We start from the raw sequence: 15597 nt of genomic DNA, 5'->3' as shown, positions 1-15597 counted from the left end.
TAGTTTCGTAGTTTGTTAGGCAGACACGATTTAAATGAGACAGCAGCAAACACGAAACAATACATGGCAAAATGTTTATATCCGTATTATTCTTATGGTGAAGAGAATACTGCATGTGATTCACAGTTCATAAAAGTTCCTGTTAGCAACCATCTCTTCTCACAGGTAGGAAAAAATTCAGAATGTAGAGTTGGCCATATTGTCAAATATCCCAAACAGTCTTGCCAGTCGGATTTTCGTAGTACATTGAAATGTTGCTACATTCGAAGATGAACGATACGAAATTTGTATTTACTTCGTTGGATAATGTATGAAAATGCAGTTGTCGAAACTCGGGGCGGAGCGTCTTCCACCTTTTTTTAAATGTATTTACTGACGCAGAAGTTTTGGTGCCAGTATTTATCTTTGTGCCTGCAAAGCATGCCTGTGTAGCGCTACATATATTCGTCGGCAAAAGTTAGTTGTGGCAGCACCTACCAACATTTTTCAGAACTTCCGCTTGCTTTGCACTCAATTCTAAGCTGCAGGTGGTTTTTGGATTACAAAAAACCGGAAAAAAGTGCGGCTTAGACTCGAGTAAATATGGTAAAAGGTAACTTAAGAAAATCATTGCTCAACTGCTACTTGAGCATTTTTTGGCAGTCTGGAACCAGTGTCAGGAAGGATTGATAGAGGAAACAGAGAAGATCCAAAGAACAACAGACCATTTCATCACAGACTTGCTTAGCAACAGCAAAAGCATCACAGGAAAGCTCAGCCGACTCTAGTGGCAGATGCTGCAAGAGAGGCATTGCTTATCATGATGTTCTTTACTATTAAAGTTTTGAGAACATACATTCATAGAAGAATTGACCAATATATTGCTTCTTGCCAGAAAGGCCATTAGGCAAGATTGGAGAGATCTGAGCTGAAATGGAGGCCTGTTGGCAACTTTCTGCATACTGTTCAGGATTGGAACAGGGATAGTGGTACACAACACACCCTCCACCTCACACTATAAGGTGGGTTTCAGAATAAAGATGCATAAGTCAGTGAGAATGAGTGAGCAAGAGTGAATCAGAGAATGAAGGAACATGGGCAAGAGAGGAAATAATTTAAGAATGAAGGTAACCTTTGTAATTGTAGGTCATAGGTGGCTTAAAAGCTGAAAAAGTTCGGTTGTACAGCATAGTTTTCAACTGTACTGCTACTATATGTGTTTATTTATCAAAATAAACAGTTTTGGTAGTTGCTAGCTGAAAACTTTGCTTCTATTATATGACAAAGATTGCAGCTTTGAGCACAATGCACTCCACCGCCATGTCGAAAAGCTTCAAGATACAAAAGAATAAGAATTAGGGGAGTTACAAGGTTTTTTAAATTGTCTACTGCATTATAGCTTTTACTGTCAGGCCATGAAGTTGACAGCGATTTGGGATGTACACTGTAATTGAATCCAATTTTGTCTTTATGTTAATTAACTTGGAAGATAACCCAAATATAATATCATTGCTTATTAGGAATGAACTTATTTTACTTAACTTTGATGCAGGAAAAACTGGACCAAAGTTGTTGTCACAATTAGTAACTTGACATACTTTTCTTATTATGTGTGTTAATTTTTTTTTTTTCAGTGGGAAAACATGATTACAAATATTTTCACAGTAAGATTTTTCTGTAAAATATCAACTCGGACAAAACCCAGTGACACATTTTATACAATTCAGTGTTCAAGCAGTTATAGCACTCAAATACTGTCCAACCAAATACTGTTTTTAACAGTTACACATGCATGAGCTATTTGTGAAATATTTAGTGGTACAAAACCACATTTCATAGTCAACAAGCTTACATACATAAATCAATTAATTTATAAAGAGTTATCAACAATTGGGGTATTTTTGAGTGATTAAATTTCAATCTTAATGTTTGAAAGTTCAACAATGTGAAAAGAATAGATAATTATTCATGACATAGAGGAGATATTGAGTGTCAAACAGGCACATTGAAAATAGACTGTTAGATGTTATTTAGCTGTTGGACTAAGTCCTCCTCCTTCTTCTCTTCTTTAGGATTTACCACATTTTATGTCATCCAGTATCAGCAGTTCTTATTTTATTTGACATTATAGGTGGTTGCCCTTCCTGGCACTGCATTTGTCAAGGTAACCTCAGGCATGGCATGATTTGTCTGTGGCTCATGTAATTTTGTTTGTTTGTGTGATTGTATTTTAATTGTTGCATATCATAATTTGTGAGGCAGAATGTGAGGATCAGCCCAACGTTTGTCTAAATGAGCATGGGAAACCACCTAAAAATTACACTCGGGCTGGATGGTGACCCAGCCATGATCATTAATCCACCTCGTGTATTTGATTGTGGCCCGGCTCACTTTGCGATCTCACAAGGAAGTGACTGCACACTATGCTTTACAAGTGATAGATGGTGGATTTAGTCCAATAGCTTTTCTTCATGTGCCTCAACACTTCCTCTATGCTGTGAATAGCAATCTATCAAATCTATCATTTTCATAATGTTCTTATTCCATGCCTAATTTTCGACTGTTTGTTTGAAAGTACAACTGTTTGTAAATGTTGAAAAATTAATAATTCTAAATACTTGTCAAAAAGTAACTAATACTAATTTTTTAATATCTAACTTCATTCCAAATTTAGTGTTAACATTTTCATGAGGATTTTGTTTCTTTCTCTACAACTGAGGGGGTCACAGCTTGAAGGGGTCGACAGGAGAAAGTAATAACCCTCGATTTAGTAAGGATTAGACTGATCACAGTTTCTGTTGTATTTTCAAATGCATCACATGCTGGTAACAAGTAGTTCCATATGTGCAGCCAGAAAGTGCTTTCTGCTCTATAAATTGTTTTGCCTTTGAATCTAACTGAGTATATAACCTGTGACACCTCAGAATACACACTTGTGCCTTAGCACTTCTTTTGTAGACCACTTCAGTTAAGTAAAAATGAATTTTCAGGTAACATTTTTATTATTTCTGAAAGTTTGTTCGGAAGTTATTGAAACAGTGAGTGCCTTTTATTTACAAGCAACTGGTAATGAAATGTAAACTGTTGTAAGAGCTGATGTTAACACAAAATAAATATAAATTACACAGAAATCTTTTAATTGCAGTTCATTGTGGTAAATGAAGCATCTTTTGTTAGTAAATTGATCTAAGTACAAAAAAATACATACGGTGTCAGGTTATTAGATTACAACACAAAGTGTTCCATTGTAAAATAGCTGAAGTGCACTCGACCGAGCTCGCCATGCCGACAGACACGTCGTTTGAGTCCGGCATGTCAGACGACTACGCGATACCACCCGATGCCATGTCGGGCGACTCGTCTGCCGACTCGTCACTGGCTGGCCTGCTGCACCACCACCACCATCACCACCACCACCGGTCGTCGACGGCATGTACGGATGGTGGGGCAGTGCCCGCGGCCAATGCTACTGCCCCCAGACCTCCCGGGACGGTGCCAGCCACGGGGACGAGGACAGAGTCTTCCCTTGAGAAGTGCGGCCACCTTGCAAAGCTGGGTGGCAAGCTGAAGACCTGGCGGAAGCGCTGGTTCCTGCTGAGGAATGGTGTCCTCACTTACTGGAAGTCGCAGGTCAGTGAACACGGTGGCAGATCGTTCATTCACTTTCATCAGATGGTAACAATATGACCAGATAATATACATACTAAAGAGTTCAGGTTTCTCCTAAAGTTTTCAGTTAGATCCAGGGACAAGTTCAGTGGTCTATACAAAGATCCAGTTATAAATTTATATCAAACAATCTGGTATGCAGTTTCAGTTTCTATCTCAGTTGCATCGAGTTTCGTGTCTGCTGTGACAGGTGGATATCTCCATTTCCCATTAGCCTAGCACTTCAATACACACTTGTATTTACCACAAAAATATCACTGCTGTCGCTTTCAGGTTTTACTCAGCTGGATTGAATGGGGAGTCACCTATGCTAATAAAACTTTATACGAGATGAAGTTCTGTAGTTTTCTTATAGTGAACAATTACTTGCTAAGTTTTCTGTTTTTATAATCTATGTGTGTATTGCATTTCATGTACTTTTGCATCTGCATGCCTATAAATTTTGTACTACCAGTTCTGGTGAGTGTCTGTTAAACTAAATAAGGGGATTAACTGGTATCATAGTTATTGGATATAGGTTCCACCTTTTAAGCAAAAACGCTACTTTTTCTCTTGTTACCCAAACAAATTTTGATACTTCTATGCCATTGTCAGTGGGTTTTGTTTATTGAAAACTGTAAAAAGTCAACATAGTGATGTAACAAAGTGAGGCCTAAGGGCAGTTTCTGTTCATTTTTGTTCTTACCATGATTTTACATTATACGGTTTTGCAGCACTATCAGTATCGTGTCTTCTACTGATTGCTTGCAAAACAATATAATGTAAAATCACAGTAAGAACAAAAATGAACAAAAACTGTCTTTAGGCCACTCTTTGTTAGATAAGTTACAGCCCGAAATATGTTCACTTTTTACACTTTTCAATAAACAAAACCCACTGATGATGCCACAGAGGTGCTGAAACATGTTAGGGTAACAAGAGAAAAAACAGTGTTTTTGCATAAAAGTAGAAAAAATACAAGAGCTGTAAATTTTTTCTAAGTGTTTGCCTCAAAGGAATGTAATTCATTTCCATGACAGTTTTAATATTTTTAATAACCTGTGTGCCTTTCACATACAGCACTTCATATGTCAGCCTCCAATTACCAGGTGGCTGCTTTGAAAACATCTTTGTATATTTGAAGCTAGTCAGTTCTCAGTAGTTGTGTGTTATAATTATTAGCCTTTGTTTACAATAAACTGCTGTCCAGTCTTTCAACACATCTTTAGTATTCTGTGATATGTTGTGGAATAATAATGTGGCTCTTGTCTGTTACAAAGATGAGATAAATATCTGAACTTTTTGTTTTTTAGTTTTGGGTTCTTACAGCGCAAAAATGTAACTACTTTCACCATATATAAGGGGCACAATTAAACATTTTTCCACAGTTTTTCTGAGGGTTAGGGCTTGAATCCCAAAAGTATTAAACTTGTAAAGGTGCAGTTCTTTTTGTCAGTTCATAGTACTGTTGAAGAATCTAGAGGAAGCTACAAATATATTTGCAAACAAATTTTAAAAAATAAAATAAAAAAATACCCACCCTTGTCCTCCGCAAACCACCTCAAATACACTAAAAAACTGTAATCTTTACCATCAATTTTCTTTCTTTTTCGTGTTTTATTTGTGAATGGAATGAGACAAAATTGACTGACCATCCCTTAAGTCTAGTCTTCTCATTGTAATATATATGTGAAAGTACGAACGAGCAACAGAGTTGTTTTCTTTCTTATGATTGATGATGGAAATGTAAGTAATGGAGAGGGCAGACACACAGTGTACACCAGCAGTGAATGGCCAGTAAATCATTGTAAACCAGCTGGAACTGCTCTCTTAACACATCAGTTTTTGACAAATGTGAAACTGTAGAGTGTCATAAATGAAACATGGAGAAAACAATTAATACCTAATGTTGGCAGGAATATATTAGCAAGTTTAATTTAGATGTTCAAGTGAAAGCACTTTGTAACATTTTTTTGAAATACTGGAAATAATTCTGTTTTCAGAATGATGTCAACAGGAAACCGCAGGGTCAGATTGTCCTCGACGAAGTGTGCCGAATCACTAGGGCCGAAGGTGCGGCCACGTTCGAGATTTCCACTGGGAAAAAGACGTACTACCTCACGGCTGACTCCATCGCCACCATGGAGGATTGGATCCGAGTTCTACAGGTGAGGCGGATGGCAAGTTTTGCTACAAACTAAATGGCGCAGAAGAGATTATTTCAGCTGTGTGAATGGATGTGCACCATTGTGTCTCTTTGCACTGATGCTGTAAATTGAGTTTATTGTGTGCTCTAATGTCCAAGACAATTATTTTAATTAATGTATTTTTTGTTTGTTTTGAGAATAACTGATATGAGCAACTCAGGAAATATACTCTGTGCTTACAACTTTCTGTCTTTGTCTGGATTAAAATATCTTTTTTTTTTCTTTTTTTCATCCACAACTTGTGTGCTGTTGTAGCTGTCTAAGCAAAGGCATTTGATGTGTTAACACCTGGTGTGTGTTTCAGACAACTACTTAAAAATGGCTACACAGCCAAAACTGTGCAGTTGTGGAGAATACAAGATCCCACTGCAACCATATTCTCACTATATTTATAACTGAAACTTCTGAAACTGTTTGTTCTTTCATCAGAGAGTAGAGGGATGGGTTAGAAAGGAGGCACAGCTCACACAGCTGATGTAATGACAAAGATAAAGGGGAGTTGTCATTGAGACCAGGAGATCAAAGACAGCACATTGGTAAGCATTGCACCAACTTCAGCCCAGAAATGATAGAAGTCAGAGTGAGAAGTAAAGCTGAAAAAAGGGAAGTGGTTGAACAGCAGAAGTGTGAAGTGAAGACAAAAAATTCTTTAAACCCAAAGGAGTAAAGTTTGACTGCAGTGGGATATTACAGAGGCAAATTTTTGCTGTAGGGAAGTTCTGGTAGAATGCGAATACTTTTGGATTAAAGGAGACCACTCACCAAACACCAGGAGTGTTGAGTTGAGTCATTGATAGGCACACACAAAAAGAAATAAAACTTGCTAGCTTCCAGTGTAATTCATTTTTGAGCTAGAACAAAACACACACACACACACACACACACACACACACACACACACACACACACACACACTTGCCTAGCTCCTACACAGCACCAGATAGACAAACAGTGCCAGCACCGAATACATGTGGCCTAGGTTGCATTTGGGAGGGGGGGGGGGAGGAGGAGGGGAGAGTGTCGGTTGGGGTGAGTAGAGGGAGAGAGAGACAGGAGGCAGGGGGTTGGAGATCAGAGTTTGGTGGCTAGGGGCTTGGAGGGAGGCAGCTGGTTTGCCAACTGCCAACTAGGAATGTGGAAGGGAGATGGCAGGTACACAGGCTAGGAATGTAACCACATGACTGACACATTGTCGTGGTCCAGCTGTATGCCATTCCCAGTCCCAACCCCTTGCCACAGGGGTCATACCCCAATCACCCGTCCAGCACTTCCTACTTGAGTCCTGTTGTAGGCTTATCCTATCCCATCAGAGGCAGGGTCACCTGTGAAAGCAGCAGTGTCATCTACTAACTCTGCTGCAAACACTTCACAGCTTATTATATTGGTACGACTACCAACCAGCTGTCCACCAGGGTGAATGACCACTTCAAACTGCTCCCAAGAACAAAGTTGACCACCCGGTGCCACAACATGCAGCTGAACACAGCATGCTCAATTTTGGTGGCTGTCATTTGGGTCTTTCCCTCCACCACAAGCTTCTGTAAACTACACAGATGGAAGTTATCCTTACAATACGTCATCCACTCACAATAAATGACCTAACCTCAATCTCCAGTAACCCATATGGTGCCTCATTTGGAATCGTTAAATAATTCAAGGAAGATTCTCATTTTTAAAATCAATTAAAGTACATATTAAGAAAATAAATGTAGCTTACAGTGCAAGTAATTTACATAAAGTGTAGAGACCAGATTATATGCATTTGCATGTTGCATATACATTTGCATATTTGGATCCTTTTCACTGGTTATTGCCTATTTTAACTAAAAACTATTTTTGCTCTGTGTTTACAATATTTTTAAAACTTTAGATAGGTGGTCTCTAGCTTGATCTAGTTCTGATGTCTCACAGATTGACCACAACCTAGAACTGCATGCAATCACTAACCGAGAGGCCACTGCCTAGCGAAATCATTACAAAAGAGGAACAGGAACAGGCAGACAGAGTCAATGTTCCTGCACCTGCACCCACCAGTTAATCCCCTCCACTGTTATACCATACACATTGGCAACAATTAAATTAAACTACGCAAGCTTTTTGTCACACCTCCATTGTTTCAGTTTAGCTTTCTATTTACTTGTACACAGTTGAACACATTTATGATGTGTAGTGTGTAACGTGTTGTTCGCCATGCCGCCTGAAAAAAAAAAGTCGTTTCGTGGATAGCTGACCATCCTGGAACATTTACATATGATGGGGTTGTTTTATACTGTCGAGTTTACGAGAAAAATGTTTTGTGCAAAAAAAGTTTCAAATAGACCAGCATGTCAAGACAAGTCTTCATATCGCAGGAATGCAGAAGAAAGGACCACGACAACAACTTCAGACAACAGCAAGTTGCAGTAGCAGGGATTTGTCCAGAGGTAACCAAAAAAGTCGGTTTAACATGGAACTATGTGAAGCATTCATTGCAAACAATATTCCTCTTCAGAAACTTACTAACCCTATCCTCAAAGGCTTCCTGAGCAAATATTGCTTAAATAAAAGCATACCAGATGAATCAACATTGTGTAAAAATTACATACTGACAGTTTACGTAAATGTGCTGGAAGAAATATACAATGAACTCAAGGAGAGAACTATCTGAATTTCAGTTGATGAAACTATAGACACTTTTGGCTGTTACATTGCAAATTTAGTTGTTGGTGCTTTAAAAAAAGAGCCTTCTTCTTCTTCTTATTCAGTGGCCTGCAAAGAACTTGAAGAACTAAATCATTCTATAGTCACCAGATCTGTGAATGAGGATATTAGGAAAATATTTCCAGAATATTCTGCAGATGAAAGGGTGTTTGTGTTTATTTCAGATGCTACTCCCTATATGATTAAAGCAGAAAAAGCTGTCTGAGCGTTTTATTCCAATTTGATTCAGGAGACACGCTTTGCTCATACATCGGTGAAGAAGTACGCTCTACATTTGTGAATGTAAATAAATTGATTTCATCCACAAAGGAAGTGTTTCTAAAGGCTCTTGCTTGCATCAAGAACTGCAAATAAAAACTACCAAATGTGCCTTTACCTCCCGAACTGTTGGTAACTCATTGGGGTACATGCGTCAAAGCTGAGTTGTTTTTCAGTGAACATTTTGAGGCCATTAGAGGGGTAGTAAATGACTCCGATAGTGCAGAGGCTTTGGCAGTTTACCAGTGCAAGGAAGCTCTCAATGACTCCAGTATTAAAAAAGACATTGCTGTTATTAGCACTCATTTTTCCCATATACCTGCAAATATTAAGAAGCTTGAAACTCAAGGTTTGACACTGAATGAATCTATTCAGTTAATGAATAAAATTATTCTAGTGAACTCATCATTGCCTGAGGTATTCCCAAGAAAACTTAAAGTAAAATATTGAAACATTTTAAACAATAACCCAGGCTTCAAACCCTTGTGCCAAATTGATAGTTTTATTGATAGGATGGGTAATTTTTACCAGAAACAATAAGTGTCAACATAGCACCCGAATTCAAATACTGCTCAGTTACCTCAGTTGATGTAGAATGGTCCTTTTCTGTTTATAAAAATGTTTTGAGTGATCGAAGACACAATCTTACCATCGAACATTTGGAACAGTACTTGGTAGTTTATGTTTACAGTAGCAGAAAAATGTAAAATAAATTTTAATGATGCTTTGGTGCAATATTATTAATTAAAAGTTAACGCTGGTCAAAAAAATTCATGATTGTTTGTTGTTTTTTAAATAAGTTATTGTGGAATTTTTGAGCATGCCCCCCTGCATGCAATATATTCTGAAGTTGGTCCTGTACATATCAACTGTTTTGCTGCGTCTCACTTGTGTCACATCTGCTTGTTACCAACAACAATAGCAAAGAAGGAACAATTCCTGGAACATGGTACGCATCCCCATTTTGCAAACTTTTAGAAAATAATCCTAGAAAGGCCCCCTTCTTAAATTCTACCAGAAACTATTCAGCAAATGATATCAGCATTGTAAATGTACTGATTTTTCATGTGGCCGGCACTCTTCCTTGTAATTGATATGCACAGGTTTGTCTTCGAGATGTAATGTATGCAGTAACTACCATGTTCTTTTATTATTTGAGCTTGCATATTTCCACACTTTTCCTTGAAAACAGGAAAATTAATGTGAAAAATAGAGTTCTTCAACCTGTTTTCACCCTTTGGCGCTGGCTATTTGTAATGTCCAAATAGTGGTATGAACTCTGATTACAACATGATTTTTGAGCAGAGTCTCAAATACTTAGAATCAATAGGAGAATACTGGTGATTCTTTGTAGCAGTCAACCTCTTATGACTTTTTTAGAAAAGCAGCAAACTTTTATTTGCACGTTTAATTTAATATTTTGAATCTATGTACCTTCAAACTGAAGAAGTCAAAATTTTTCAATCTTTGTTTGATTTCTACGTTTATTACAGGAAATAATAGAAATAAAATACTGAAAATTGGTTATTTCAGAAACCAATTATTTTTGTTGGTTTTAATAGCCTGGTTAAACTGGCACTTGAAAAAAGAAAAAAAAAAAGATATAACTGAAAACCGATTGCATCAGTGGTAAACACCATAACTATGCTACACCCACTACAGCCTAGTCCACCTTCTGAAATGCAGCGCTGGAATTATTCGTCCAGTGGGCACAGTATAGGGGCCAGATGTGTGTGTGTGTGTGTGTGTGTGTGTGTGTGTGTGTGTGTGTGTGTGTACGTACTTTGCTCTATCTCAAAAAAGGATTACTCCAAAAGCTAGCAATTTTTCTTTCTTTTTGGGTGTGCCTATTAACAACACTGAGTGGTCTTATTTAATCCAAAAGTATTTTGATCCTTATTTTTTGTTGGTGATCTTGCTGTTGTGAACAACACAAAAGACAGACTGCAATTCACCATTTGTAAGACAGACCAGTACTGCTCATAAAATAAAACTAAAGTAATGGCATTCATAAGAAAATATCCATGTAGATAATAAATAACTGTAGATAATAAGCAATGGCTCTCTCGGCTCTGAGCACTATGTGACTTAACTTCTGAGGTCATCAGTCGCCTAGAACTTAGAACTAATTAAACCTAACTAACCTAAGGACATCACACACATCCATGCCCGAGGCAGGATTCGAACCTGCGACCGTAGCGGTCGCTCGGCTCCAGACTGTAGTGCCTAGAACCGCACGGCCATTCCGGCCGGCGATAATAAGCAGTCAGCCAAGTTTATTATTTTAGCTATTTAGTCTGTGATGCCTGTTGTAACTATGACAGTGATAAATAGATAAAACGATACAAGTTCCAGATTATATGTGGAATAATTAACTGTATTCTGAAAGTGGAAGGGGGGGGGGGGGGGGGAGGGAAGGAGAGGAACAAGAATAGAAACACAGTGCAAATTTTATGAAGGTATGGCTGTACCAGTATTTCAAAATATGGATACTGACCAAAAAGAGCAAAAGGCAGATAGAATCAGCAGACCTGAAATTCATTCAACAGTCAAAGTATTGACATTAGTGAATAAGATAAAAACAGGGTACTCAGAGAAGAGCTTAGAGAGTTTAGGATAGCTGACAAAATAAAATATGGCAGAAAAAAGTGAAAGGAGCATTAAAATTGGGTGTGAAATAGCAAAATACGAAAAATAATATACAGTTACAAGCTAGTGAGCTGAATGAGTTAATTTATCTATTTGTGTATCAAATTCTGTGGATCCAAGTGAATGAAAGCTATCTAGTCATAGAACAAATCAGTACATATATACAGAAAATTTGTATGCGAAAGAATTAAAGAATTTCTAAAACACACAAAAAAAGCATGACAGTATAGGAATGTATTACAGAACACATTTACCAAATACTGTGAGGAACTCGTGCACAAAATAGAAAAAGTGTGGTACAAAGAACCCATCAGCTCATATTTGAAGACTTGGATTTATCGCTCAAGTTTTTCACTTCTACTGGAAGCTTATTTAAAATGAAGCCTTCTGAGCAGCACACATCTATTTTTACAGTGTACATGCAAGTATTATCTGAGTGTGTATAGTTTTTCATATCGTGTTCACTGAATAAATGCTGCGGTTTCTTCTGAATGACTCAATACTGTCAGCAACAAATCCATTGGTGGAATTTGTGTACAGGGCTGGCACAGCTGCTGTATTTCTGAGACACCTGAACAACGACCCGCACGAAGTTCACAAATGGACACTGCAGGTCTGCACGACCAGACTTTCCTGAGCTAAGAAATTTTCTGTTAGAGCACAGGTCTGCCCCAAAATATAATAACACACAAAATTATAGAGTGAAAATAAGCAATGTAAACAAGACTACGCATTTTGGTGTCGGAAACAGTGGAGATCATTCTCATACTGAAGATAGCAGCATTCAGTTCCTGCAAAAGATTGTGAACGTGATACTTTCAAGAAAGCCTTCTATCTACCCTCTGTCCTAAGAATTTAAAATATTCGACTTTACTAACAAAATCAAACAGTGGGAAGTCCAGGCTAGAATAACAACAATGATATATATATATAAAAAAAAGAGAGAACTACTCATCATTAATTGCAGACAGGCACAATGGAAAGACAATTACATATTGAGCTTTTGGCTTAGCCTTCTTCAGAAAAGAAAACACACACATACATTCACATTACCAAGAACACCTCACACACAGATGAATGCTATCTACAGCCGCTCTGGCCAGAAAGTGAGACTTCACTGAATATTTGACCACATTGGGAAAATAAACTTTCGCTTTTATTAGAGTTCTGTATCAGAAACTGTATGCCGTGTGTTTTGTTGCAAAGTCTTAATTTGTTTCCTGTTCTCTATGGCTAAATCATTTATATTATGTAACATGTTCCATTCCTTTTCGCAACTATGCTTGTTTCATCTGCAACTACAATGAGCAGTTAACAATCCTCCCTCCTTGCACTGGTAGTATTTAAGTATTTACTCTTATTAATTTTCAGGGTTCTGTATCTCAGCCTGTGAAAATGAAACCATTAAAGCAGCATTTTGTTGTTGTCTATGTGTCTGCCTGACTGTTGAAAAACCTCTTTTGTCTGGAATGAATTGATGCATCGAGCTGAAATTTGTGCCGCACACTAAGGATCATGGTCCCTTCGCAGTATAAGGAATTGAAGGTGCTAAGTCAGTGCAATCAAAAGATATGAAACAAATACTAACAAAGAGATAGAGGGGCTGGCCAGTACTTACCTCAGCTCAGTCCAGCCGATAGATATACGAAACAGAACAGAAAATTTACGTTCCTAGCTTTCGGAACTTTGTTCCTTCATCAGGGAGGAGAGAGGGGAAGAAAGGAGAAGAAGGGAAAGTGGATTCAGTTACTCACAACCTAGGTTATGAAGCAACAGGCGAAAGGTAAACAGGGAGGGTAACAAAGATGGAGGCATAGGTGTCAGAGGGAAGCCAAAGATATTCTACTGTAAGTACTGTGCCAGCTTCAAACCAAAGAGGATGCATACAGAAGTAAAGAGGTATATAGTATAAAGACAACTATGTAGGATGAAAAGATGTGTGAATGGCTAAAGAGGAAAGGGAAAGAGGAGAAGACTGAAGAGTAAATGGGACTGATGTTGGTTAACATAGGTTCAGTCCAGGGGGATGTCGAGATGAAAGGATGTGTCAGAGTGCAAGTTCCTATCTCCACAGTTCCGAGGAACTGGTGTTGGGTAGGAGAAGCCAAATGGCCCATACGGTGTAGCCGGTTGCTAGGTCCCTAGAATTATGCTGGAGGGCATGCTCCGCCACTGGGTATTGGACATCTCCTAGGCGGACAGTTCGTCTATGCCCGTTCATGTGCTCAGCCAGTTTAGTTGTCATACCAATGTAAAAGGCTGTGCAGTGCAGGCATGTCAGCTGATAAATGACATGTGTTGTTTCACATGTGGCCCTCCCTTGAATTGTGTATGTTTTACCTGTAGTGGGGCTGGAGTAGGTGGTTGTGGGGGTTGCATGGGGCAGGTTTTGCAGCGGGGTCAGTTACAGGGGTAGGTAGAGAAGGTGATCTGGGAATATTGTAGGGTTTGACAAGGATGTTATAGAGGTTAGGGGGGCAGCGAAAGGCAATTCTGGGTTGTGTGGGGAGAATATTGTCAAGGGCTTATCTCATTTCAGGGCTTGACTTGAGAAAGTCATATCATCCAATGAAAGAGTCATATCATTCAATCAAAAGATATGACCATTTATGTCACATACTTCGATACTCGCAGAGTTACCCATCAAAACCTATAGGTTAGTTCCCTTTGGCCTAGAATCACGAAATATCGAAAAAGCTGAATTGTACAGTACAAATAAATGAAAATAATTTCAAAATTGTTAATTTGCAATAATCTCACATACAATGCTTTTTCATCCTTTGTTAATCTGTCTGTTAAGACCCCATTTTCTCAGGAACAGGTAGACATATCAAGATGAAATTTGTATCACGTACTAAGGTTTGTAGTCTTATGGTTGTGTGGTAAATGTAAGCTTCAAAGTCAATGCAGTCAAAAGAGCAGCCATACATATACTTGCAAACTCACTTACTGAAAGCTATAGGATACTCTCCATTGATCTAGAAACATGGAATTTGGCAAGCAGCAAGCTTTTACAGTAAAACTAGAGGAGAAGTATGAAAATGGTTATTTGTTATTATACCACACCAGAAAAATATTTTTTTTTTTTCTGTTCTATGTTATCCGACTGTCTGTCTGCCCATCTGTCTGTAAGAGGTCTCTTTCTTAGTACTGGCTTGATGTATTGAGGTCTATGGTCCTGTGGTAGCACAAAAACCTAAGCTTCTAAGTCGGCACAATCAAAAGGTACAATCATATATCTCACTCATTTTGTTACTCGCAAACTCATTCATCAAAACCTATAGGGTACTTCCCATTCAGATGGATTCATAAATTTTTGGCAAGAAGCGAGGTTTCACCTTTTCTGCTCTCCTCCAAATTTTTAAGTATGTTATTTACTCTCCTTCTCATTTCTCTTCTTCTTATGCCTTCTTTACAACTCTTTCTGTCCTCCTGTCATCTGTGGACTGCAGCTGATGCTGTGCTTACCACCTGTCTTTTTTCATCTTGGTTCTTGTAACAGATGGGACTCTCTAAACCTGGGCTGTGTGTCAACCATCCCTCATTTCTAACCTTCTCCAGATTATATACCCCTTTTTTCCAAAGGAAGGAACTAACAGTTCCACAAGATAGGTATTATTTTTCTGATTTTAAATGTGCTTGTCAGCAGTAGTTGGAGTTCTGCCTCCTGAAGGTAAACACTTGCCAGCTATTCTGTCTTCTTGTATTTTATGGTTCTCTCAAAGAAATTTCCATTTTAGCCACATAGTGAATGTCAGACATAACATACAAATGTGGCAATATACTTCTCATTACCAAAAATAAATTCAGTACCTGAACCCCTTTAAGGGCACTGATTAATTTCAAAGTGTACCCATTCACTTTGAGAATAAAGTCCACAAATCTTTTCTACCACCCTCCGGGCAATTTTCAACTTATTTGAAGTTGTGATGCTAGAGTAAAACACTTGCACTGGAATGTTTGCTGTAGAATTGTAATAAGAATTTCAGTACTAATGTAATATATCATAGTTCTCAGCTATTATTCTTGATCAACATTAATAAACTGCTGGCAGCTTTGGCCGAGCGGTTCTAGGTATTTCAGTCTGGAACTGTGCTGCTTACACTCACAGCTTTGAATCCTGCCTCGGGTGTGGATGTGTGTGATGTCGTTAGGT

General features: G+C 38.3%; 1 protein-coding gene across 1 annotated transcript in view; it reads left to right on the top strand.

Moving 5' to 3' along the window:
• Window positions 1-15597, top strand: part of LOC126106408 (uncharacterized protein CG43867) — a 429676-nt gene that overhangs the window by 305351 nt on the left and 108728 nt on the right. Inside the window, exons 10-11 of the mRNA XM_049912680.1 lie at window positions 3236-3609; window positions 5631-5795. Coding sequence (XP_049768637.1) covers window positions 3236-3609; window positions 5631-5795 — 539 coding nt within the window. The remainder of the gene's footprint in view (window positions 1-3235; window positions 3610-5630; window positions 5796-15597) is intronic.

The sequence above is a fragment of the Schistocerca cancellata genome, chromosome 10, assembly GCF_023864275.1.
Source record: "Schistocerca cancellata isolate TAMUIC-IGC-003103 chromosome 10, iqSchCanc2.1, whole genome shotgun sequence".
NCBI classification, from domain to species: domain Eukaryota; kingdom Metazoa; phylum Arthropoda; class Insecta; order Orthoptera; family Acrididae; genus Schistocerca; species Schistocerca cancellata.
Note: the sequence above shows the minus strand (reverse complement) of the source record. Positions and strands in the feature narration are given on the sequence as shown.